This window comes from Tetrao urogallus, assembly GCF_951394365.1.
Source record: "Tetrao urogallus genome assembly, chromosome: Z".
Taxonomy (NCBI): Eukaryota; Metazoa; Chordata; class Aves; order Galliformes; family Phasianidae; genus Tetrao; species Tetrao urogallus.
Window position 1 is genome coordinate 9451563 of NC_136816.1, and position 26161 is coordinate 9477723.

General features: G+C 40.0%; 1 protein-coding gene across 2 annotated transcripts in view; it reads right to left on the reverse strand.

The window, feature by feature from the left end:
* Positions 1–10553: 10553 nt before the first annotated feature.
* ZNF608 (zinc finger protein 608) overlaps positions 10554–26161 on the reverse strand; it is a gene marked incomplete at both ends in the record, with an annotated part of 87398 nt that continues 71790 nt past the window's right edge. For both annotated transcript variants that reach the window (XM_079548924.1, XM_079548923.1), the window contains 6 exons: positions 10554–10639; positions 11886–12039; positions 12958–13130; positions 13717–14134; positions 15912–18360; positions 18859–18946. In XM_079548924.1, the coding sequence (XP_079405050.1) occupies positions 10554–10639; positions 11886–12039; positions 12958–13130; positions 13717–14134; positions 15912–18360; positions 18859–18946 (3368 nt within the window). The remainder of the gene's footprint in view (positions 10640–11885; positions 12040–12957; positions 13131–13716; positions 14135–15911; positions 18361–18858; positions 18947–26161) is intronic.

The window sequence follows — 26161 nt, forward strand, 5'->3', positions numbered from 1 at the left end:
GCAAACATTAGTGTGAATATGGTATTGTTTTTTTCAGGACTGAAAAGCTCTTCAGCATGCACAAGAGGGATTTTTTTTTTTTTGTCCTTGTTGTGACTGAAATTTAGATAACGAAACCATTATGTTGTTACTACTCACAGTTTTCAAAAATAAACCTTCCTTCTTTTGCTATGTCTGAACTAGCTTATAAAAGAGCAGAAATATTCGCTGCTCTTTGTTGGCATCCAGAAGCATTAAAAATAATGCCCATAACTTTTCTTAAATCCAGACTGTCCTGTGCCTTGTGTCATGGTAATAAAGCCACGTTAAACCTACAGCTAAACATATAAATACCTCTGCAACAGAATAATTTGAGACTATTCATTCTTGTGACTACTGGCAGATCTAGAAGTCAAGAGTTGCTACCTAGGCTTATGTCAGTTTCCCACGTTATTCACGGCTTTACAGTTCTAAGAAAACAAATGAAATACAGCCACTTCTCTTTACTACAGCTGTGGTCTCTGGAGACATTCTGCACTGCGCTTGTGGTGCAGAGCACGATGCAGTTGCACATATAGGGCCTTACGGAAGCCCCAGTCACCCCACTGCTGTGAGGGGAATAGATGTAGTTACACTCACAGCTGCCTTTAGGCTGTTTGCCTTTTTGACTGTTTAGGACATACACAAGAGGAGAGCCTGACACAACTCTCATTTACAGTTCCTGTGATTAAACTATACGTAGCCCTTCCCTTGCACATAACGTTTGAGTCTGCTGCAATCAAACTACAGACAGATGCTTCAAAGACCTATAATTTCATAAGAACTTGTAAATAGCCATAGGAGAGACAGCCTACTAGTGACTTCATATAGGAAAATACTAAGAAGTTCACTAATTATTGAACATATGAAATTCCAAATAGGCGAGAAAGCCATTAAAAATTGTCTTTACTAGCTGCATTTGTCCCAGAATATCTTGTCCTGCAAGTCTCTTTTCCTTGGTGATTAGCTAGCAATTTACTGCTGATGGTGTTAGAACAGAGAGATTCAAGAACAGCATTCAACCTTGATGCTATCACTAGGGACTAAGGGAGAGTAAATATAACCACAAACAGTCTAGAAAGGGGTGTGGGTGTGTGAAAGGGCAAGTGGCAAAGTGGTCCTGCACTGCTCTAAGCTGCCCTGATAAATCCCTCCCACTCCCCCCCCTCCAGAACCAATTCCATACGCTTGCGTTACACTGATCCATCATCCACTGCAATGTGCTTGCTGTCATCCGCACAGCAAAGTGTTTCATCCTGTGGCCTTTGTCCTGCCACTGGGCACCACTGGAAAGAGCCTGGTTCTGTCAAATACTGTGATAGGTAATATGAGAGTGTGATACAAATTTTGAAAACATATGAAAAGCTGTCCTGAAGATTTCCTTATCTATGTTGCATGCTGTTTGAAAATGCAGCAGCCAAAATAAAAGATATAGTAAGAACAAAACTATGATTTCCCACTGAGAAAAATACTCAAGATGGATTCTTACAATGTGTACCAGCCAATTAATGAGAGAAGATATAGGCCCTTCTTACTGACGGCTAGTAATCTAATACTGCCATTTCATGTGCCCCAAAAGAATATGAGAATTGATCTACTTAACAAGAAAACAGAGAACCAAAGCTTTCAATTTACTGCCACAACTGGGAGTGCAAATGCAGAAATACACCTCTGATTTGACGGATAGTCTCCTAGCTGACAATATTCTACTCTGCAATTATGTTCCCTTTCTCTGTAGAACAGTAACTCCTGTCTTCACATGGCAGACGAAGAGACCTGTCCTTGGTGTATAGCAGTTCAAAGATAAGAGAAATCACATTCTCTTGGAAATAGGGGAATTGCATATTAGAGATATGACAAGCATAGTGTCTTCTATAGACTAAGTTGTCAAGGCCATGCTTGAGCTTGCAGGCTACTTCATGCTTTATGCTGCTTCATCTTCTGTAAGTTGTTTGGACTCAGTAAGTTCCACCACTTGTGGCATAACAAACATTGTGTCTCTTGCTGCTGCAAACCCGTGATACTGAAGAAATCAAACTGTACTGAGATGACAACTCATGAGCCAGCAGCAACTTGTAAGCATACAGCAGCTGCCTGAGCAAGGACAGTCCAACTGGATCTGAAGACGTACGTTCTATGTTAGCTGTGGGAAGCCATCTGTCCAGCACCAGAGCTTTATGCACCAAAGCACTGCAATTCACAGTATCAGTGTTTTCTAACTACACCCTAGGTTGGTTAGTGACTTATGTAGTGCCACTGTTCTCTATTCTGCTTCGGTGATCTTGCTGGACCTGTGACTCTCCAGATCCTCCTGTTTCAGTAGAGTTTAACACTGGAATCTGTAGGGCAGATTCAGCAGTTTTTGGCTTGGTGACTTCTGTGCCAAAGTGTTCTGTCCTGCCTAACCACCAGGACAAGCCTTTAATAGTTCCCTTCCCTCTCTGTATGTAACTCAAATGATCTACTTAGGTTTGGTATCAGCAGTGCTGCAGGGGTTCTGTGAGCAGGGCCCAGCACTGTCCCATGTCAGATCAGAGACATCTTCAACTGCTCCAGAAAAGACCCAGTGTTGCCAGAGCTGGGCCATGAGCAGTGCTGATTGCACTCTTGAACAGCAGGTTTAGGAAAGGAAAAATTGTCACTCGACAGCAGCTGGGAGAGAACAGCGAGCTGTGTGAGAGAAGCAGCTCTGTGTGCCATGAGGATGGGGCAGGAGGATGAGAGATGCTCCAGACACTGAGCAGCAGCTCTCTGCAGCCCTTGGGCACTGCATGGAGTGCATCTCCACATGTGGACATGGAGGAGCCCCTGATGCAGCTGTGGATGTGGCCTGGAGGAGGTACAGCTGTGGGTACCACACAGAAGCAGCCCTGGGATGGAGCTGCAGCCCAAGCAGAGTCGGCCCATGGGGCAGCACGAGGGCTGGGGGAGCAGTGCCTGAAGAGTGGCACGGTGCAGAAGTGGTGCTTGGAGAGCTGCTGCCTGGGGGGCTTATGCAGGATCAGATTGGGAAGGATGGCATCTATGGGAGGGACCTACGTGCAGCAGGGGCAGAGAGTGACCATGGAAAGGTGCAGGGATAGAGTGTTATCGGCTGACCACAGCAGCCACTGTCCACTGTTCCTCTGTGGCATTTGTGGGGAGATGAACAAAAAATATGGATGGGAAGATGGTGGTTCAGTTTGTTTGCTTTTAGTTCTCATTGCTCTGGTCTGTTATTAGTTGGCAACAAATTGCTTCTTTTGCCCATGACAGCAACTGGGGAACAATCTCCCTGTCCTTCTCCTTCAGCCTTTTTTACTATTTTCTCCCCCTGCTCTTTGAGGAAAGGGAATGAGAAAATGTTATGTTGGTGCTGAACTACTCATCAACATTAAATTACTATACATAAAATGTAAAATGGCCATCTGACATCAGTAAGTCACAAGACATCTACAGAGGCTGAGGATTTTGGCAAACTCTCTATTAGAGGAAACCAGTTCATTTGAAAGTAGGAAGATCATTAAGGGGCTCAGCAGATACTCGAGGCAAAGCCTGGTATTAAATTGTTACATCCCAAAGCAAGGCATGGAAAACATATTGTGTCACTGACATTTTAATGACCTTTCTGTCTGGAGCTCTGCTTAAAAGATCAGCAGCTTGATGGGGCTTATCACTGCAAACACTTAAAACTGACCTGGAGACAGAGGTAGGGAAAGGTGAGGAGAAAAGGAATTACAAAAGCCTTGCTCTGGCATGCAGAAGCAATGGAAAAGCAGAACTGTCAGGCCATCCCTACAGTCCATCTAGTCCTTGATCTGCTTCCTTCTGCTGTCACCCAGGAAACACAGATACTCAAAGGAATAAGGTAGGCAGATGTCTGAAGGCCAGCACAGCAGAATGAAGACTTATCAAGTAGAAACCGGTTCTGTTCAAGAAAATTACTCAATCTCAGCACGCATACTAAAGGCCAGTTCTTTTTAAAACTAAGTGCAAATCCTGTCCCTTTCAGTCATTCATGAGGCATGGGGGAGAGGAAAATCTTCCCTTCCTCCCTCAAGTTATTTCTAGTGTCACGTGGACAAAAGTTTTATAAATGCAAACTGCAGCAAGTACTACCTAGGAGGTTCTCTGATCAGAAAACTCTGGGGCTATTTATCCTTATTTATTTATTTCCACTGTTTTGACTTTCACTGGGCTAATTAAGAAAATATTAACAAGGGTTCGACTGAAGCACATCTCCTGCATACTCTTCTATTAGAAATAGTTCCGAAACAAGTCTTGCAGCAGCAAACTGCAGGTCCTTGGTTCACTACATTCAGGTTGGGGCAGGGGCTCCTTGGGACTGTCCTGGTCCCATCCATCCTCTTCAGCCAAGGACTGCAACCATTTACTCTATCTGTCAACATGCATACCTAGAAATTTGTGTTCAGGGTTTAAACAGGCTTTCAGAGAATTGTTGCTTCCTCAGTTCTTTTTTCATCGGGCGCTACTATACTACTCAGTTTCACAAAGCAACCCTGAAGCATTATGCTGAAAACTACAAACAAGCACAGTTCTACATCAGCAAATTCAAACGATGGAAATCACATAACTAACACACACCATTATATCACCTCAAAATATTTCACAAAGCTGCTGAAAACACTATGTAGCTACTGAAACAGAACTAGTTATCACCTTAATCTATAGCAGTTCATCTGTCTATAATAACATCTGCTTTCAAAGTTCCCAGAGCACTTCTTTACGACATTACAGTGGATAACAACTTTTCTACATGATAAATATTGTCAGTGGCAAGTAATAATTACCTGTGCAAAATCCTTGAGTTTGCTCATTTATCAGCCTAGATAAGAAGTTTAAGAGTTGAGAACACTATTTAGCTGGTTGCAATTCCTAAGAGTCGCTCTAAGGATTTTAATGGTTTCCTACAACCATCAAACTACCTTAAAATGGTTAAGAAGGTGAAAAATAGTGTCTTTGAAAAGCTTTCCCCTCCCTCAGAATAACAGACTCAACTGCTAAAAGACACTGGATAGGTTAGAAAGGACTTTCTGTGCACTCTGGTAAGGCAGAAAATGGTCTCTGGATCAGTAAATGTGTCCTGAAACTGAGCTGAAAAACCCATACAGGTTATTAGACTTCTTTTGTTTTCCAGTTTCCGTGAAAAACAGACTTTCTAAATCTCATGCTCTAAAGAAAGCGGTGAAGAACATAACAAAAATGACCTGGGGTTTTTCCATTTAAACTGAAGCAGATAGCTTATGCTGCTTCTGCGAGTCAAATGTGACTTCTCTTGAATGATATACTCATGCATTTCTCAGTAAAAGTAACAAGTAGGACTTGCTCAAAAACAAAACAAAACAAAAAACCTTAAAGAAAAGGCTAAAACTATGTGAAGTTAGGAAATGCTGATGTAAGTAAAACCATCAAAGAAAATCATAATTCATGGTGATTTTACGGAGCGTTGATATAGAAAGCTACGTAAAAGATTAAAACTGAAACAAATGAAGAAAACAGTTTTCCTTCTGCAAAAAAAAAAAAAAAAAAGCAAAGCTGGTTCATTAAGCAATGACTGTATACCTCCATTTCTCTCTGATTACACCATCAAATTGCTTCTATGGGCTTCATATTTTTTTTTAGTTCCTGCGTTATTAGATGGTTTCAAAATTCCTTTTAAAACTGTTATGTCTTTTGTTAGTTAATAATGGTCTAAAAATGTCCTCGTTAATAATGGTCTGCTCTAGCTACTCAGGAGAACTTACACTATCATCTATGTTATATTAAAATCATCCATTGCTATTATTCAGAAGGAGCTATAAATAAGACCTGTTCTATATGACGGTGAAACAAGACTATCCACAACACTTCAGGCTGAAGAGAAATAGGATGCATTAACACAGCATAAGATATATTTAAAAACACAGCTCAGAAAGGGAGGTTGATAAAAGGAAAGAGGCAGAGAAGTAATCAAGGGTTGAGATCATAAATCTACGTGGGTTTTTAGCTATACATACAGGAAGACTGAGTTTTGATGGTATTGAATGGACGAAAGCTTGAGAGCTTGTTAAGTGGTCAAGCAGAGAGAAGAGTAGGAGAGAGGCGTGAAAGAGCAAGAGAGCTCTTATATGGCAAACCATTATTTAGTGAGATATTCTGAGGCAGAATGATGAGGACAGTACATTTGTTAGCTGTGATCGATCAGTGGCAAGATTGTGATGCCAGCACTAGATTTCTTGCATGATTCTTTCACCCTCCCTGATAACAGCCAGGCTGCAGAACTGCAGAAATGCACTTCTGAAGCTCTTTTTTATGCCAGTTTTTGTACTATCAGCAGTACATGGTACATTCTAGTACGGATTCATGTGTTCTCTCATCTCACACCTACTGAAGGCACATGCACTGCCAGCATTTGTTGGAGACTTATGACCCAGTGATTACATCCACGCAACACACCCTTCAGAAGCAAGGGATGCAGGAAACAACACAGAATTAGTTCTGTAAGTTCTTAAGTGTTCCCCAAGGCCACATACAAAACTGGAAAAATGTTTCTCTTGAGCCCCATTTTCAATAGTTTAGCTAGGACAGCCATCCAATTGTCATTTAGATCTCCATCCTATTTCAGCCTCCAGAATTGCAAGACTGATCAAAAGCAACAACAAAACAAAACAACCTACCGCCTCTCGATTCACATCTGTTTTTTCCCAGTGCAAGCATCACAGGCAATAGCTCCCTGGCTGGGCTTTGTGGGTTGGTGTGGTGGGCTCCCACTGACGAGACGTTTCATTCCTCTAGCTGCATGGCATGGACAGATTAGAAACTCAGAGAAGTAAGTGTAATAACAAAGCCCTAGTTCACCTCTAAGAGATGTCTGGCAACATTTTGATGAAAGACAGAGTAGGTTCATTGATAGTAGGTGCTGTAAGAGCAGAGCAGTAGGGCTGTTAGTTGCAAGTCACAAGGAGTGCAAGCCCTGCCCAAGGTACAAGTAGATCTGTACCACACTGCTTCAGATGCCCTTTGCCAGCTATCAGCTTCTGCAGCCCTTAGTTCCCAGGTTTGTAAACTGCCTTCCTCATACTACTGTTTAATTCTGCTCATCATTTGGGTACACAGGGATTAGATGATTACAGCAGTTGCATGTCAAGCTTGGACACGTAGCTGAACAGCTTTTGGCTTTGAGGAGTACTGAACCAGTTACATAGCTTTTAAGGAAGTGGAAAGCATTAAATCAAAAGGAAAGTTATGAAGATAGAGGGAAAAAATTAACCTTAGTGGAGGAAGACAATAAATGGCAATGACCATAAGCCTCTCTTACAGATTTCAAGGACATAATAAAGCTATAACATTAAATATTATTTTAAAACTGCTGCTTACCCTGTGTCAATCAGAGTAATTCATTCCAGTTACCTACAACACAATATTAAGCCACACCAAATCAAAATCACAGATGGTGTGAATTTGTAAGATCTGTTTTGCTGCAGAAGCATTAGCAGTCTAGACAGAAAAGAAATCAATGGCATATCTCAGTAAAAAGCCACCTAGGCTTTTAATATAGAAGTCATAAGGCACTTATTTTTCAGGAGTTCTGTATTCACAATATCCCCATCTCCAAAAAAAGCACCCTTTTCTGCCTATTTCTGACGAAACTAGTTTGTGGTATGTCAGCACTGTGAGCCTTATGAACGTGTTCAGAACAAGATGTAAGTTAGCCACAGACAAATAATGTATATTAAAAATCAACAAGCCTTACTACTAGCCACTAAGTGAACTGATTTTACGCCTACAAAAATAAAACAATTATAGCAATATGAATGGCAGATTCATCATAGCAATATAAAAACTCCAAGTGTGCTTGTCTGCTGAGGACCTTTAATTCATCCATCTGTATTAAGTATTCACAAGGCGGGAGAAATGGAATGGACTTCATAAACAGCTCTAACTTCCATTAATTCACCCTGCCAAAAAAAAACCAAAACAATATTAAACTTTAAAAAATAGTTTCAACAATTGATACAACTGGGATATGTAGGAAAGGATAGAATTTAAAGCCTCAAAAACCTGACCAGTAAATCTGACTTTTTTTTTCAAGTTACAATTAGTGTCTTCGTAATCCTGTGTACTGTGTTTAGTGCAATATAACAACATAGGCGATATGGCCACAAAATACATTTATTTTGTGGTAATACAGGTACCAATGGTTAAGCACAGCAATGGCCTTTTTCTTTTAAGCTATATGTTCTCCATTTTTGTGCACCTGCTTATTTTTGAGGGCAATACAGATATCACACAAAAATCACCTGTATTTTATAGTAACTCAGCTGTGCTAAAAAAGGCAAACCTGTAGTGCCTTTTCAAGTACCAATGCCACCTGAGTCTACCATGGGCCTCTTCCAAGCCTTCTGGGGTCAACAGAAAGCGATCTGCTGCTTGGGTCCCACATTGCCCCTGGGAGAAGACAGCACTGCAGGCCCAGCAAGGAAGGCAGAGAATCGCTGCTGGGCACACTGGTAACTGAGTCCCAGGGAATGCTTCTGAGACACAGACTAGGAGTTGTGTGGCAACTTCAGGCTCTGCTACCTACGCCTACAACACACATTTTTGAAGTGGCCCATAGACACCAAGAAAGTACAAAAACAACTTTTTTTCTTTATTCTGATTGCCAAATTATTTAAGGCAGGTATAAAAATGAAAGCATTCAATATACATTTTACATAAAATAAACTAGATTACAGCATAAAACAAGTAACCAGGCAATGGCATTAAAGTCTCTCTTCTAAAACTGGATAATTGTAAACATTAAAAAAAAGACTGCAGGACTATTCAAGTAATAGAACAATCACAGATGTCTTCTGTTATGCAGGCTATTGGTTATCTGCCATTCAAGATTATCAAAAAAGACATTTCATTATTCACAGATGCTCATTATTTTCCATTTAAAAATTTTACATTATGTACAACACAGTTTTTGTGGTACTAAGATCCCCATGCCTTCCAAAGGTATATTTTTCACAATACACAATTACAATGAAACAGCGAATACAGTAACATTTTACACTGATGCATCTTAATAGAAGCCACCAAATAGACATCTACATTGTACCAAAGTGTCATCACAGTTAGCCTCTCTGAGAGCTTGTGGGAAATATCAGAAGGGTACGCAAGGTTCAGGCACACTGATACATAACATTATTTATTTACAATTTGAAAGGAAAAAAAAAAAAAAAAGGAAACAGAAGAAGAGAAAAGAAACAAACAACCTTTTGTGGTTAACACTTTCTAAACATGACAAATACATTTCTCCTTTTACTAGGTGGTTTGCAACTTAGCAGCAGACCCTGTGTGTGAGCCTGGTTATTGATACAAAAAAAGTAAAGAATATATATAAATTTTTATATATATATGTATATATATATACGCATATATATATAGAAAAACAGAAGTCTAATTACAGCAACATTTGTTACTCTGTGATAAAATCTGCAATTTACAAAAATGAAATGACTGGTTTTTGCCTGCCATTAAGGCATCTCAAATTAACACCATGGAACTGATGTCTGTAATAAAGCGCTTCCTCATGTGATCCAGTCACATGACAATGTACATCTCCAAACTCATCATTCTCTGAAAAGAGAAAGAAGAATGTTTTAGTATGTGCTGTTCTTTTTTCCTAACATTTTCTGCACCTCGGATAAACTGTGAAATGAAATCTGCACAGCACTCTCAAACCCAAGCAGGAAAGACATCCAAGCCACGTCCTCTTCCTTCCCCTGCCAAGAACATATTAGCAGGTAAAAAGCACTAACATTGAAACCCTAGTGTGCACCAGACCTTTCTGACCTAGCAACCTTTCTTATTCAAACAATTTCAGCTGAGAGCTTTACACGCCCATTTGTGTTCAGAGTCAGCTTTCAGAAAGACAACCATAACCACAGAACTTTATAGTACTAATACTAATAAATTAAACTTTAAGACTTAACAGGGCAGCAACGAGAGAGCCCTGTTTGTGGTGCTTTGTGCTTTGCAGCTGAAATGGGATCATTATTGTACAGAAAAGTCTCTTCCTTCTTGAAAAATAAGGATGACACTTGGAGAGTAAACTTTACTGAAAACCTAGTAAAACCTAGAGGCAAAACTCTCTGATAGTAAAATCAGCCAAACCAGATAAGATAGACTCTTAAAGTTTTCCTCATAGGACACAGATGTAACTGAACATGAAGTTTTAATACCTTTTAATAAACAAATAAATACATACATAAAAGTGGATTTTAACTTATAATTTCAGAATCACTTACTTTATCTTAACAATACCAATACTTGTAATTTATGGAAAATCTCAGAAGGCAGACTACTTTTTCCCTGTTCATCAACTACCTTATAATTAAAAGGCAAAACAGGACAAAATGTGACCTCAGTGAGAATAAAACTATGATTATCCCAGAGCTCCAGCCATATTTCCTCCTCACACAAGGAAGTTCAAACCATCAGGTTATAAAATCTGTTGTTTGCTTTCTCTTCTCTGTGTTAAGATATATAACTTAAGATTTACTGGCTATTTACCTTCTTTGTGCAGGAAACATACCAGATGCAGATGCCTGCGCAGCCACCTGCTGAGTGGCAACAAGGGCAGCAGAGGTCAATCCTGAGGGAAAGAAGAAATGAAGGAATGTTGATGTACTTCTGGTTTTAATGGGTCTTTGTGAGAAAAAGTAGGAAGTATCGCTAAGGCAAACAAACAGAAAGCACCATTAGGAAACGGCGTGGTGTCAATATTACACCAATGGCAAATGTTTCAGGCAACAGCATTAAGGAAGCCTGGCTAGTATGATCTATGTGCCTTCTTCTAAGTATACTGAAATGTCCTTAAGAGATATTTCACAACAAAATACAACATTTCTACTGATTGTATTCCTTTTCAAGTACTGCACTGCATGCTGCTAAATGGTTTGTATGAATTCCTAAACAGTAAGCTCAGTAGAAGTAACAGGTACCAGGAAACAACAAGTACCAAAAGTCACCGTCAATTACAGACACGACATGCCAGCTGCTCAGAATACAATGCTCTCATAATGACTTCCCATTTTATAGTTTTCCTACTGAACAAGCATGATGCATCCCGTAGGCATATGGCATCACTGAATCAAACTGAGACATGTCAAGACTTTTACAAAGGAAAAATAGCTGCTGAGACACCAAGTGAACATAATGAATTAATGCTGTTTTAGCCAGCAACTGTGATAGCACGTACTCTGCTGCATGGGAGGAAACCTCCTTTTAATTCAACTAGAATCCAGACTCACTGAAAAACGGTCAGAGACTGGGATAAAACCTAGAGAGAATGAGTCATGTGTCACTGTGCTGCTTTTCCCTGATTGCAACTTTATGCGCTGCATCTGACAAAATACAAAGAGTTCTCTTTCAGACACTGGAATTATAACAAGCTCAAACCCTTGTGACTACAATGCCTTGTACATAAAATATCCTCATTATAAAAAGCTTTTGTCTTTGCTATACTTCTTCCGTTGCCTACACAATCCTAATTATATAAAAAGGAGGTTGTTTGTTTTTCAGTGTCTTTCATCCAGTTAACGTCAGCTTGCAACAGTAATCAAGACATGCACACAAGTGACACAGCCTAACTGGTACATCTTTAATAATATTCTAAGTAGCAGTCTTGGTAACAAAACCTGGTATCTCTTCAGGCATGAGACTATTCATTTACTTTCAGTCCTAGTTGTGAGTTTCCAAACTTTCTTCTTAAATGTAATGCATTTTTGATTTACCAAGGGGATCTCTATTCAAAATGCCTCATGTAGGCATGACTTGCAATGTCAAAGCAACAACTTGACAAGGCAAATTAATCTCATCAGTCAAAACCTTCTGCTCACCTTGAAATGGATCATATTGTCCAGGTATAAGCGGGTAACCCATTCCAACATGTGTGTGATGGTGTGTGTGGAGATGTCGCTGGCTAAAAGGTGAATGACGATCTCGTTCCCTTTCTGCTTCCCGTTCACGCTCAGCTGCCGATTTTTCCACGGGCTAGCAATAAAAGGTGGTAGAAAACTGATGTGAGATTAATTAATTATTATTATTATTTTTTTAAAGATGGAAATCTCAACAACAATTACAAAAAAGAAAACACTTGCCAACATTAAATGCCAAGGACCTTCTGCATTCAAATGGTGAAGCTAATAATTTAATGGATTATTGAACTCGATTCTAACATAAAGCTGGTGTATCTGCCCAACAGAAGAATTCAGTGAGCGGAGATTCTGGCACAACAAACTGCAGGATGAAGTCCCCATGCTGATTTCCATTTCACGTACCCATAAGCTTGGCTGGCTTGCCAATGCATGAACAACCTACTTAAGCTCATGAAAAACTGATGTAGAGACTTCTCAGCCCTCTTTAAACACTCTAGGATCAAATCTGTCTGAATAGCTAGAAAGACCTTTTGAAAACAGAATGAAAGCCAGTGACTTGCTCGCAATTAAAACCAGCACCAACTTGTCTGAAAGTCTTAGTGTTTGTGCCAACATTGGAAATCTTCATAGATGAGGACTAATAATCTGCTGTTTGGAAGATACGGCTTCACGGCAAATACAAGCAGGGTATCTTACCAAATCCCACAGCTCAACTTCCCATTTCGTTTTCTGTTTCCAAACAGAAGCTTCCTACCAACTGCAATAAACTGTGCACCAGGAGGTATCTCTGAATCTAGGCTCCATATAAGTCCATTCATTTAAGTTAGGCAGACTCTGAGAACAAGAACCCTGTTACACGTGTCACTTCTAATTTACGTCACAGAAACATCATGACTTGAAACTGATTTTAAGCAGTAATATAAAGAAGCATTATGAATTCAATGCTTGATGCCAGATCGTATGCTTCTTAAAATGGTGTTCTTTAGACATCTCCAAATGCACCACTCCTAAATAACAACAGAGGAAGCCTTACAACAGGAGACTTGCTGCGATACTGGCTGGCATGCTGCTGGAGCAAATCCAGTGCTTTGGACTCAGTGGTTGATTTTGTATTGATGCTTGGGCTGGTACTGACTTTCTCCGCCTCTTCTCTCCCTGACACCTTCCCATAAACTGGGTAATGAAATCCTGGAGAGAGATATGCCCCTGCAGGTAAACGAGAAATACAATATCAGGTTGCTGTTTTCACATTTTGGTTGCATTGATGTAGCAGAAGAGAATGCCAGGGGAGAGGGTAACATCAAGATCAGATCAAGTGGCTATCAGACAGAAGCTTTGCTCTTCTTTTTTTTTTTTTTTTTTTTTAATATCTACTTTATCCTGATGGCTGATTATGGAATAGAGATTATAAAGAAGGTTGAGCTGATAGCCATTTTATACATTTATGGGTCCTCTTTAAGTGAAAGAAGTAGTAACTATAATGGTTTTGACGGTAAGTGCTTAGAATATTTTTATAGGCTATAACCTATCCATCAGTCTAACAGCAACAGCAGACAGTCAAGGATTGAGGAAACTCTGGCTGGAAACTGTGACAGTTCAAAAAAGGAACATTTTGTGTCAAATCTGTTTGATCTATAGAACTTTCCCAAGTGGAAGCACTAACAATACAAACGTCACCCACAAAGCTTCTGATTTACTTTAGTTACTATCACAAATAATAAAATTCAAGCTTCACTACACTTTGAATGTGCAAATCTTAACGAGTGCACAAGGCAAATTTCAGAATACATACCAGGATAGCTGTGCATTAGGACAGGAGAGACTGCTCGATAGGCTGGATGGTTGGGATCATACATCTGTGGATAAGGATAAGCATGCAAGTACTGGATATATGACTGATGCTGACTCATTGGTGAGGAAACTGCTACTCTAGCACCTCGAGAGTCCTTCCAATTTACAGGAGTCTTTCGATCATCATTTTTTATCTTGCTCTCATCCACTGATTGAGAATCAGAACGCTTGACCTCTTTAGGCTCCTCTTTAATGCTTGCTAATGAGACAGGAAGGTTAGGCAGGGAACTTTCCTTGTTAGGTGTTTTTCTAGGGCTGTCTTCCTTTAACTTTTTATCCCGATCAAGTTCTTCTGATTTTTGCTGATCAAGGTATTTAGGCTGATAGACATAATGATGCCATGTTCGTGTATCTGGATCCTAATATGGAGGAGAAGAAAATTTTGTTCTAAACTTGTATGTTGAAAAAAAATCAATATTGATATTCCTCACATTTCACTTAATGCACTTTTAACAACTAGTTTAATAACATACCCATATTACATAGAGATTTGCTTGCTACAGAGTGCCTTGAGCTCAGAGACAAACCAATATTCCCATGAAAGACTAAGAGGCTATTATCAAAATTTAATTCAACTGCTTCATTTTATATCCTTCTTCATGCCTTTAACTATTTTAATCATGAAATACGTATGCATTGTACCAAAGTTCTGAGACCATGCTATTCATAAAACATTTTAATTAAAGCCCACAGAGATATCTTCCCAGTAGAGAGCAAAAAATATCTGCGAACCACGAAATTAAAGCTGCCTAACGATACGTCAGAGCATTTAGATTACCTGGAACAATGAATGCGAAAAACAAATCTAGCTGAAAAGATGATTATGCTATCAGATATTGCAAACATTCATAAATCAGTCCAGGTCAGACACTTCAGCAGGCTTCTCTGGGTTGGCAGTCTTGTTTTAAGTTTGTAAAATTACACATGGATAAACATTCACAGTGTCAACACAAGGCTTAGGGTACACATACAGGGTATCACAAATTCATTTTTTGCTTAATATATTACATAAAACAGTTCATAGACACTTTGTAGAATTAAAAAGGTGACTTATTTACCAGACTACATTAAATCATCAGTACTGAACAATAATAGCAAGACTTTTTTTTTTTTTTTTTAATGCAAAATATGGAACAGCTAAGTGCAAACACTGCTCTAACAGATACACATGCAATGAAAACATAAGCACAGAATTAGACGCTTGGACTGTCTGGTTCAAAAATTCATTTGAATCAGCAGAAATCTTCTTCTTCTCAGGCCTGTGCCATCCCAGTTCCCTTAGAGCTCTCGAACTCCCATTCACCTGACCCCACTGCATCTTGAAAGACAGACTGCTAGGGTGAAGTTTGGGTTGTATCATACCCCAGAACATGAAAGTGTTAAGCGCTGAGGCTTCAGTTCAGAATACAGAGTCAGTAACATTGCCTGGAATGAAGGAAATTTGACATCTAGGAAGGTCAGCATGAGCCACTGGATGAAATTCTGGTTCCACTGAAGTCAACAGCAAAACTATCACTGACTTCAATGGAGAAAGGATTTCATCCATTGTGTGGGTCCGTAGGGGTTTGAGGTTGGTTTAGGAGAGCAGGGGAACTAAACTGTTTCAAAAAGGTCACCTTGGGTTAAGATAACTAGCTCAGCTTCAAGCCAACTCTTCAAAGAACCAGCTCACCCATCTTTTGTAAATGCCAACTGTCATTTTACAAAAAAAAAAAAAGAAAAAAAAAAAAAGGAAACACTTCAAACCATGTTTCAAATCTACTTCAAGTCCTCTCACAATGGAAGCTGCTTATGTTGCTTGAAATGTCTCATTTCTGAACTAAGCAAACTGCTTAGCTTTTACATCTAAAAGAGTAATCTAATTATTTTTATTCATGCATGTAATTTAAAATAGTCTGTTCAAGTCTTAAGTCTGGATCCTGTCACCACCTTGCTAGATCTTTTTTTCTCTTTTCAAGCAGCTCAACTGAAAGGTCTATTGGTCTATTCACAGACCACAGTACTATCCAGCATGAAAAAAGGATGGTGGAGCTCGCTTGACTGCAAAGGTAGAAGAACATGGCAAAATCAGGGATAAAATCCCACACATTTTAAGGACAAACCAAGACATTCTTGTTCCATTTCCTGTGATCTCACCTGTTTAAATCTTGTAGTTGGATCTATGCCCGTTTGCTTCATGGAGTCCATGACAGATTTCATCTCCACAGCCTCCTTTATGAGCTGATGGTTTTCCATTTGTTTGGCTTTGAAACTGTCAGACTGAAGCTGCTGCTGGTGATTGGAAAGGATCTGTGATTTGCTTGTCTCCTCACCTTTGCTAGGGACCAAAGACCCTATTTTAGTGTTATTTTTGCTCAACTCCGGAGTTGAAGGAGCCTTTGAAATAGTTGCAGACGGAATATTTTTCTGCTTGTCATCCTTTCCAATTTCCTTCAACGGAGGTTCATTCTTCCTTTCACAGTCCCTCCCAGTCTGTACCAACTTCTGCTCTGCTAGTCGCTGGTCCTCATAATATTTTTCATACTGCTGTCTGTAAGCAGGGTTAGAGGCCATTAAGGACTTTTGGTCCATATAGAGCCCATAGGCATACTGTCCATAATAAAGTGACTGAGCAAGTGCAGGGTGTCTTTGTGTTATTACTGACTGATGTTGTGGCTGCAAATTAGAGGAACCACTTTCATTCTTCTTGGCTTCTGACGGTTCCCCCTTCTCCTTCTTTTCAGCCTCTTCATCTGCCTCTTTTTTGATCTTCAGTCCCTGTGGGGTACTGCAGTTTCCAGCTGCTGGGGCACTGACCTGTCCAGACTGCATGTAACTTGGAGAATAATAAGGATCGTAGCCATGGTAATAGGGAGAATGGGACTCTTTCGCTTGTGCTGACTGTGATGCGGTTGAAGAATGTACTTTTACAACACTGTCCTTATTAGAAATGATATCCGAAGGAGAGCTGGCCTTTGACCTCACACCCTCTGACCGGCTCTCAGAGCCACCATCATCAGCTGCATCAGAAATATCAGAGTAAGCAGGGCTGTTGGTTTTAGCAGCAGCGCTATCCGCACCATTTTGTGTTAACACATGCAGTGGTGCCATTGAAGATTGTCCATTCACCAAAGTGCTGCATTCCATCCTGGAGGCACTCCCTATAGAAGGGCTGGGCGCATTGTCTGTGAATGTGTAAACCTTATCAGCTTCAGCCTTAATACTTGCCATCCTGCTCTCTTGGGACTCAGAAAGTCCATTAGCTAACACTTCATTCTTATTGAGATGGTCCTTTAAAAAATGTCCAGATAAATCTTTCCCAGACCCTTTTGAATCCTCTAGCTTTCCTAGCTTAGAATCCATTTTAGGGCTTCCACTCTCTTTGCTTTCTTTGTCCTTTAGCTTACGCTTCTCCCTTTTCTTTTTGTCTTTGAGTGATGTGAGAGCTGGGTTTACAGTGCTTGGCTCTCCCATAATTGTGGGCTTTGGTTGAATAGGTTTTAACGGAGGGCTCTTTGGTGTAGCCTGAACAACAGTAGTTGTTAGAGAGGGCAGTCCTGGTATTGTCCCTGTAGTGCTAGTTGTAAAGGCTGTAGAAGGTATAGCTATTAACTGGGGAGGAGCCGGTGCTGGCGTTGGGGCAATGGGCCGGGCTGTTTTCAGTTTGGAAATGTTTTTATCCACTTTGCAGTTATTAGCTTTCTTGCCTTTATCACTCAAACTCTTCTTGTCTATTAATCCTTCGGCCTCCAGTTTTGGCATTTCAGTTTGCAAATTGCCATCTGTTACAGAGCAATTATCCAGTGTGGCTGACATGTTAGAAATTACTGGAAGGCTGTTCAGTTCACTGTTCAGACCCTTCTTTTTGCCTGAATTCTTGCCAGTTTTGGAACTGGTAACTGAACTGGTGCCATTGCTGGTCGGTTCCCTTTTTCCCTTGGGGGTCCCTGGGGTAGTAACAGAGGAAGGAGATGTTGGTGCTTTTAGTGGATCAAAGCCTGGCAAATTTGTGCTTGCTTCACTGCATTCAAGTGCCGCATTACTCAATGGTTCCTCACAGTCTGAAATTTTGTCCTCACTGTCAGGCTCAAACTCCAGTTTGTTTTCTGGGTCTAAATGTGCATGAGCCTGATGGTATCGTAGTCCATTAATGTGCTTGTACTTTTTGTTGCAGTTGGGGTGAGGACAGTCAATCAGCACTGGAGAAGAGCAGCCTTGGTCCAAAAAAGTAGCCTCTGGTTTCCCCTGTGGGGTGGTTGGAGTGCTCCTGGAGTTAGTACGAACACGTTTTCCACACTTACTGTCCTCTGAACTGGAGTTTAAGTCTAGCTCCATAGGAGGCTTAGTTTTTCTCTTGTTTGTTGATGAGGGGCTGGCTTTGACTTCGTCCACAGAGCAATTTGGGGGTGTCCTGCGTCCACTTGAGTTAAGGCTACCCCTCCTTCCCTTTCCATTAGCACCACCTCGATTCTTACTCTGAAGTCCCCTAGACTCAGTGAAACTTGTATCATTTCCAGGTATAGCCACAGTTGCAGCAGACCTTGCCCGCTTTCCCCTACCCCTTCCTCCTCGCATTTCCAGGTCACTCGTTGGAGATTCACAAAACCTAAATGTAAACAAGAGCAGATGTCATCAGAAGGAGCTGTGAACTGAAGAGATATGTCAAAATAACACTGGTTCCCATAACAGAACTTTCATGACTTTCATGTGTCATTAAAGGACAGATGTCTTTCCAAATAATAGTGTTGGAGTCTCAAAAAGAACGAGATTAAAAAAAAAGACAATAATGGCAAAAAATGAGACTACCTAATTACAATGGAGAGAAAATTCTTCCAAACCTATGGAAATATATATATATTTATCTCCCTTTGCTTGAGTCCCATGCATCCCCTACTCCCTCTCAAAAACACAAAACAAAAGCAAATAAAACATCCCACCTGCAGGCCCTCAGTTTTCAGTGGAGAAGAGAGAATTACTCATTTCATGGCTGCATGTTCTCAATTATAACCATTTGCTTTTTATTATCTCTATACAGTCTCTCAACGGAAAGTGGGAGTGAAAACACATCCAGCAGAGAAAAAACACAATTAGAACAATTGCCTACCTGGGAGGGGCCCAGTCATGCTTTGTGCAGTCCAGCAGCGTTCCCACGTAAGTCTTGTTCCTCCACGTAACGTTTACCACCAGGACACCTGCCAGTGGGAGAAAAACAAAGTATTATCACAGCCAACATCACAACAACTGGAGTAGGATTTTTTTGTTTTGTTTTGTTTTTCTTCCGATATTTTTCCTTCTCCACAAAGTCAGAGTTTTTTTCTTGTTTGCTTTCAAACACTGTGGTCTATACGCTTCCTCTTTCCTAGTTTCAGTGACCTTGAGGTGAAACCCACTGGAAAGAGAGCAAACAAAAAAGAACAAGAGCCTGCGTGCAAATATGTGTGTGTACGTATATGTGTATGAGAGTGTGCATGCCTGACTGTGTGCAACCAAGACAGAGCTGACAGAAGGAAATGGTTTTTGCCATGTTCTGCTGTAAAACGGCAACATTCACCTCTTAATTTTGCTGTTATTGCACATAATTGCTTTTGCTTGGCAGCCAGCCAGCATAAACTGAGCACCAGTCACAGTGTTTAAATCAGTAGGTGACCAAGGAGAATCTGCTATGCTTTGAACGATATGATAATGACGCTTCTATTTATTTGAAACTGCATACATCCAAATACACAAACGTGTACACATACACATGTAAGCTCTCTTTAACAGACAGAAGCACCTATTATTTGCCTTGCCTTTTCATCTGTGAAAAGCAAGGGACTAGACTTGAAATCACAAGCATTTAGTGAGACTGAGAGAAAAAGCAATGAAGATATGTAGAAAGAGGTCTCTTTTAAATACATATATACTGTAATTTAATTGCTTCTCCATTTAAAATCCCTTTTAAATGCAAATACATCCGCCCACCTAGAGGTAATTGAATCTTGGATGATTTTCAAATTATCCCTTTAAAATGCCTGTGTGGTAAGGCTATCTTAAATGACCAAAAGATAAACGGGGGGGATGGGAAAGTCATTTAAATGTTTCAGCCTCCTCTCCAACAGATAACTTATCTTGTTTGTGGACTAGCTGACATAATGACCCCTTTAATTCATAACCACACATAAGCACGAGTCACCTCTTCTCATTAGAACATACAGTGAAAGCATATGTATTTTACTTATCAAAGAAAGGCACAGAGCAAAACGTTTGTGACCTGTAAGAGGTATTAAGACACTAATTTGCAGCTGCCAGCCTTGTGACTTGTTTTTCCTTTACGCTTCCCCTCTTCTAACTCTAGCTTTTACATAACAGATATAATAATGGCATTGTGCCAAACATTTCTAGCCTGTCTGCTTGCTTTGTCTTAGCAGTGTGATTTCCAATTTTGCACACAAACTGTCCCTCTGTGCTGAGCCACGGTAAAGTAAACATGCAGCTAGCAGCTTATTTCTTCAGGGGCCTTTTAACATCAAGGAAGCGTTTGAAGTGTTGTTAGTTGAGATACAAAGGAAGAAGGGATTTCCTTGAAAATTCTCTGCAGCAGATTTAGAAATCATTCCTCATGCGGTTTTCAGTCAGCCCAACAACAGGATGGCTGCAGGATTTTGCATGCAAGGGCTCTTCAGGCCTGGATCGCTATCCAGGCACCTCGAAGACCTGGAAGGACTGTGGCCATACTGCTTTCTCTGCTCATGGCTTGGGCCAGGACTGCAGGAGGAAGTGGCCCCTGGCCTGCATTGCTGCCAGCTGTGGCATCTTGGTGATCTCTGGTGTGTTGGAGACCCAGTCACTGACAGAGATGCCTGCAGCCACATGGCTATGGTGCAGCCATCCCACACCATTCTGTCCCATTCCTGTGGCTTCTAGGAGGGAGTCAATGCTGCCTCAGTGCTAAGATGGATCACTTGGTCTGTCATCATTCTGCAGGGCTGGCACTACTCTGTGCCTTGAAACCTGTGTGTATCAACACACCTCAGAGCCCCAAAGTGGAAATCGGGCTTTGCTATTGGAACAGTCCCATACTCAGCCCCCATAAGCCATCCACGTACCTGGAAAGGTGGCTTCACTGGCAGTCCTAGTGCTTTCCTTCCACACTAAGTAAATCCCCATCTTCCTCAATATTTGTATTCTTGTTTCTCTCTTAATGTGTGCTATCTTTATACATTAATTTATTAACAGAGCTAACTTTTAGTAGAAACTACACAGTCTGTTATCTGTTACTAGAAAAGAGACCGAAGGAGCAGATGTGGAGTAGGCATAATAATTAAACCCTGAAATCAATAAACATTTCAGTAATTCTTAAAAGACATTCAAATGACCTCCAAGAGTAAGAAAGTCAATACCTCACAAGCAAACATAAATAAGTTCCTCTCTCACCATCAGTTACACTTACCATCTCGTTAAGTTTGTTAGACTTAGTGAATGTCCCAGTACCTAAGTGCGAGGGAAGATTAATCCCCATGCTGTGTTAGAGTAACCGTGTTAGGGATTCAGTTTCCTTTACCTGATGAACAGCACAATACACAACCATAGGTAGGACTCTGCAGAACAGGTAGTGAAAGTAGTTCATTTAATCTTCTAAAGTTATCAAAGAAATGCATCGAAAGAATAGAAGTAACATGAGAGGTAGGACTGACCCCGAAAGCAACATGCTACTGGCAGGTCTGTTAGACCAAAGTACTGAGAAATGAAAAAGGATATGAGACAGGTAAATAGTGTACTTTGTATGTTAACTGCATCACTGAAGATAAAGGATTATTTTTGCTGAATTCAGTCAGCGTGTACTATTACAAGCTTCTTTGATCCAGAATTCTTGTCCTCATACAGAGCTCAGCCACAAAAAAAGAACCTCAGCCAGCACTTCCTTGTATGTCTCACAGTCAGTACACAAATTGAAGGTATTTTCAGTTTAACTTCAAGAAATGCATTTCATAGAATCAAGGTCAGAAAAGACTTCCAAGATCACCTAGTCCAACCATCCACCTGCCGCCAAGATTTCCCCTCTGTGCTTTAATACAACATCTAAGCATATCTTGAACACCTCCAGAGACAGTGACTTCCTGGTCTGCCTGTTCCAATGCCTGACCACTCTTCCTGAGAAGTTTTTCCTAATATCGAATCCGAATCTCCCCTGTTTCAAGTTGAAGCCATTCCCTCTGGTACCTCCCTTCAGGTAGCTGCAGAGAGCGATAAGGTCTTCCTTGAGTCTCCTCCAGAATAAACAATTCCAGCTCCCTCAGCTACTCCCCATAGGACTTGTGCTCCAGATCCCTCAGAGCACCATTGCTTTTTTCTGGACACAGTGCAGGTCCTCACTGTCTTCCTTGTAGAGAAGGGCCCAAAATTGAACACAGCACTCTTGAGTATAGAGGGATAATCATCTGCTCCTGCTGGCAACACTATTTCCGATACAAGCCAGGATGCCATTGGCCTTCTTGGCCACCTGGGCACACTGCTGGCCCATGTTCAGCCAAGCATCAATTGGACCCTAAAAATTGGACCCTCTGCCACTCCCCATAGGACCTGTGCTCCAGATCCTTCACAGCTCCATTGCCTATTACTCTGCAACGATCTTTTAAAAATCATTTTTATTATTTTACTTTTCCTTTTCAGTTTTTTTGAGGTAGAGTCCTACATACTGACAAATATCTATAAATAACATACAAATGCTTCTTGTACCAGGCTAAGGTTGTCAAGTCAGTTGTAACAATTATCAGAGCACAATTCACATGATTTAGATTTAATAAAGCAAAGCTTATCCCAAAAGAACAGATGTCTTGATCTAATTCATTATTGTTATTCCATGTGCAAACTACACAACTACTCACAATATTTCTGAAATACAATACAATGCAATACACTTTGCACTTCTCAGTGTCAAATATGCTAGAATAAAGTAGCTACAAATAAGAAATAATCTTTCCCAAATGTCAAAAATTTTAACCAGTGCTCCCCTATTATTATTAAGGTTTAGACACAATAACTGGTCAACAATTAATGCTCAGGGACTGCCAAAAGCAATCTCACAGAGGAAAATGGGGTCACATTTCTTAGATGCCTTACAGTTCAATTCCCATAAGCTTGTACATCTCTTTCCTGCCAAAATCCTTTATTAGCCAAGTTAGAACAATATTCAAAACTCTTAACATAAAGTGAAAGTACACACAGATTATCACCTCTTGTCCACCACTACTAATGGAAGTTCCCCCTTCACATCAGAAGCAAAAACAGATTATGAATATTGGTATTTTTATACATGTTGGATGTACTGAGATATTTTCAGTTCATTCATCACCTTAACAACCAGAACATGGGTAGCTAGACTGGGCAAAAAAAGCCAACACTGCTTAGGAAAAACTAATATATGCCTAGAAAAGCACAAAACCACCTCACACAAGCAGTCCTGATAGATAATAACATAATAAACTGTATAAAATAATGGTGACAATTTCCTCTTGTGTTTTATTACAGAACAAAAGGTCAGATATTACAAAAGTGATTTGTAATAAAATCACTTCCAGAAAGGAAACATTTCTTATGAGTTCTGTGGATGGGGTATATATGCTGCTTCCCTTCCCTACCCTTAAATTCTTTCAGTGATTGCACAGCAAAGAACATCACTGTTCTTTGTCATTGGATGTCATGTCCAATGATCATCCAAAATGTCATTGGATATTTACCATGAATAATGTCACAAACATTTGAAAACAAAGATATCCACATTATTTCCTCTTGATTTGATAACAGTTATATTCTTTCACAGTGAGCATAAAAAAATGCAGAGGTGCTATTTTGAAGTAAGCAATCGTTATCATAAGGCACCAAAAGAGGAGTGTGACCATATTAACTGCCTTTATATGGCACTTTTATCAGCCATGTCAAGCTCGTAAGGATATCCTTAAGTCTCACAAGCATACACTCCTGTAGACATCCTTTCATCTAAAGAAAAAAAAGACTTAGGGAGCTAGTCTAAGAAAAAATATTTATTTACTTAGTTAGTTATTGCTTTCATGGCTTCATTTAATGCAATAAATGTCAGCTAAGGATTTTTAAGCTTTGTATTCAAAACTTCGAAAATGAGATCATGCTGTAAGGAATCAAATTCTCACATTAGTATCTTGAATGTAGATCACAACTGTTTTAAATACGGGCTTTAGAAAACAAACGCATTCAAAGTCCAATTTAAGTAGATATTTCTCAGTTAAGCAGGCTGGAAAGCTTGACTTCATATTTTACAGCATAGGCTGCTTTTTTTGTTTGGAACATAACAACTGAGACTGAATTCTATTTTAGTTCACGCTGACTGTATTGCCAGACAACTCAAAAGACTAGTTATCTGAAAGAGACAGTGCGTGCGTTTTCCCTTCTTAAAAAGGATCTGTTCCCTCGATTCTTTGCAGAGAATTTGGCCAAAAGTATCATCAAAATTCTGGCAAAAGCTAATCTGCACAAACACTTTCCAAACACTTCTGTAAGTGATTTGATGAACATTACCTACACCATCTTCCAAATCTAGGAATCACTTGTTTTCCTTTCAGTTACCAACAACTACTGTTTAAACATAAGTGAAGGCTAGGTCAAAATTCCCATTTGGCTAACAGTTCTACCTCCTTTCTATACTACACTATTATTCTATACAATTTTTGCTGACGTCAAGGGAAGATCTGCCAAAGTACATTGTGTTTTGTAATTATTTTTGTAGGATTACTTTTCTTGAAGTTCATTATAACACTCTTGCAGCAATAGTCCTGTCACACAGCACGTCTCCAAGCTTGAGATGCAGTTCTTAAGACTGAGAAGGCACGACATCATCAGCTGACTATAGCTAAACCGGTTCCTCACATCTTTCTGATCACTGAACCCACAAATCTGATGGCAAACCATATTTCATTTGCCTTTTGCCCCTGCTTTCTTAAGTACAAATAATACAGACATGCTGGGGATAGCCAAACCAGAGTACAACCATCATCAGCAAGTATACCTCTAAGGATTAAACACATTCTATTCTTCAACTGGCACATTTTTTAATCCATGACTTCACTGTTCAGACAGTAACTGAATTATTTCAAGTGAAAAAAAGCAGAAGGACGAAAATCTATAATCTTAGGATTACGTCAAGCTTTTTTATTGCAATTTGTTTAGCATGAGCAGCCTTACTCATTTGCTTCTAAGTATCCACTTCATCATCATAAATTCCATATCCATATATACACCTGCAATTCATTCAGGCATGAAAAATGGAGAACAATGTTTACATTAGGCTTCCAGTGCAAATGGCTTATTTTTTCCTGATTGCTTCTATCAAGAAAGTAACCTAAAATTAACAGTAAACATTCTGCGTATCAAATCAAGTCTCCTATATTGAATACTGATCTTGTAGACATGTAATTTATTTACTACTTTAATCACATGCTGTCGAGCATGGAAGAACAACTTAACTGCGTCTACAGCAGGTGCACATGTAACAGACATCAACATCAGCAAGTCTGAGGATGTAATGACTGTCAGGTGGCCTGGAAATCCAAGACTTTGCATTTGCTGTATTGCTAGGCTGGATGTTTGAAAAGTCACTTTAACCACATCATGTAATTAAACCATCTGGAGCACAGATCTGCAATTAGTCATCCTGGACACTGGACTTTATGTGAACAAATACTGTATAACAATAAAGCTGAGAAGATACAACAGCATTAAGGAAAATATACATAATGAATTACCGTTGGCACAGTCATAAACCTTTGAGACACTTAACTGTGGTGTTAATTTACTACTTTATGAAAGCATAGTAAGCTTAAAGGTTAAAAGGTCTGGAAGGCTAAAACCTGCTCTTTAAGATCAATTTGCCCTGCTGGACACTAACACAAGTCAGTGCTGCTCCAGCCACATAAATTACAGCAGCCTCTTCAGCAGCATAACAAACTCTGTTCACATCCATTAGACTTCCAGTAAGGTCTGAGTAATGTCAACCAAAGCTGGACATATACCTTATTCAGTGGCATGCCCTCTCCTTTCCTTTTCATCATGAAGTCATTAGCACAATTTATTTAAAGCTGCAATCACACCACATTAGCTCCAAAAAGCTGCATTATGCCTTTAATGAGATACAAGCAAAACATACATTCCCTGGATTCACGACATACTGTCAATTGCATTCAGAAACAAGCAGCAACTACAGAGCGACGAATATCTCCTGAAGCCATGGAGCTGGAGCAGTGAGACGAGTACCTCTGCATGCCACCTAATAACATTTTATTAATGTAAAGATTTATGCCAGAGCACGTAGAATAAGCATTGAAATAAATGAAAAAACCTGTTCCCCCACGAGTCCACATGCTCAAACACAAAAGAACATACAGCCACTTCCATCACTG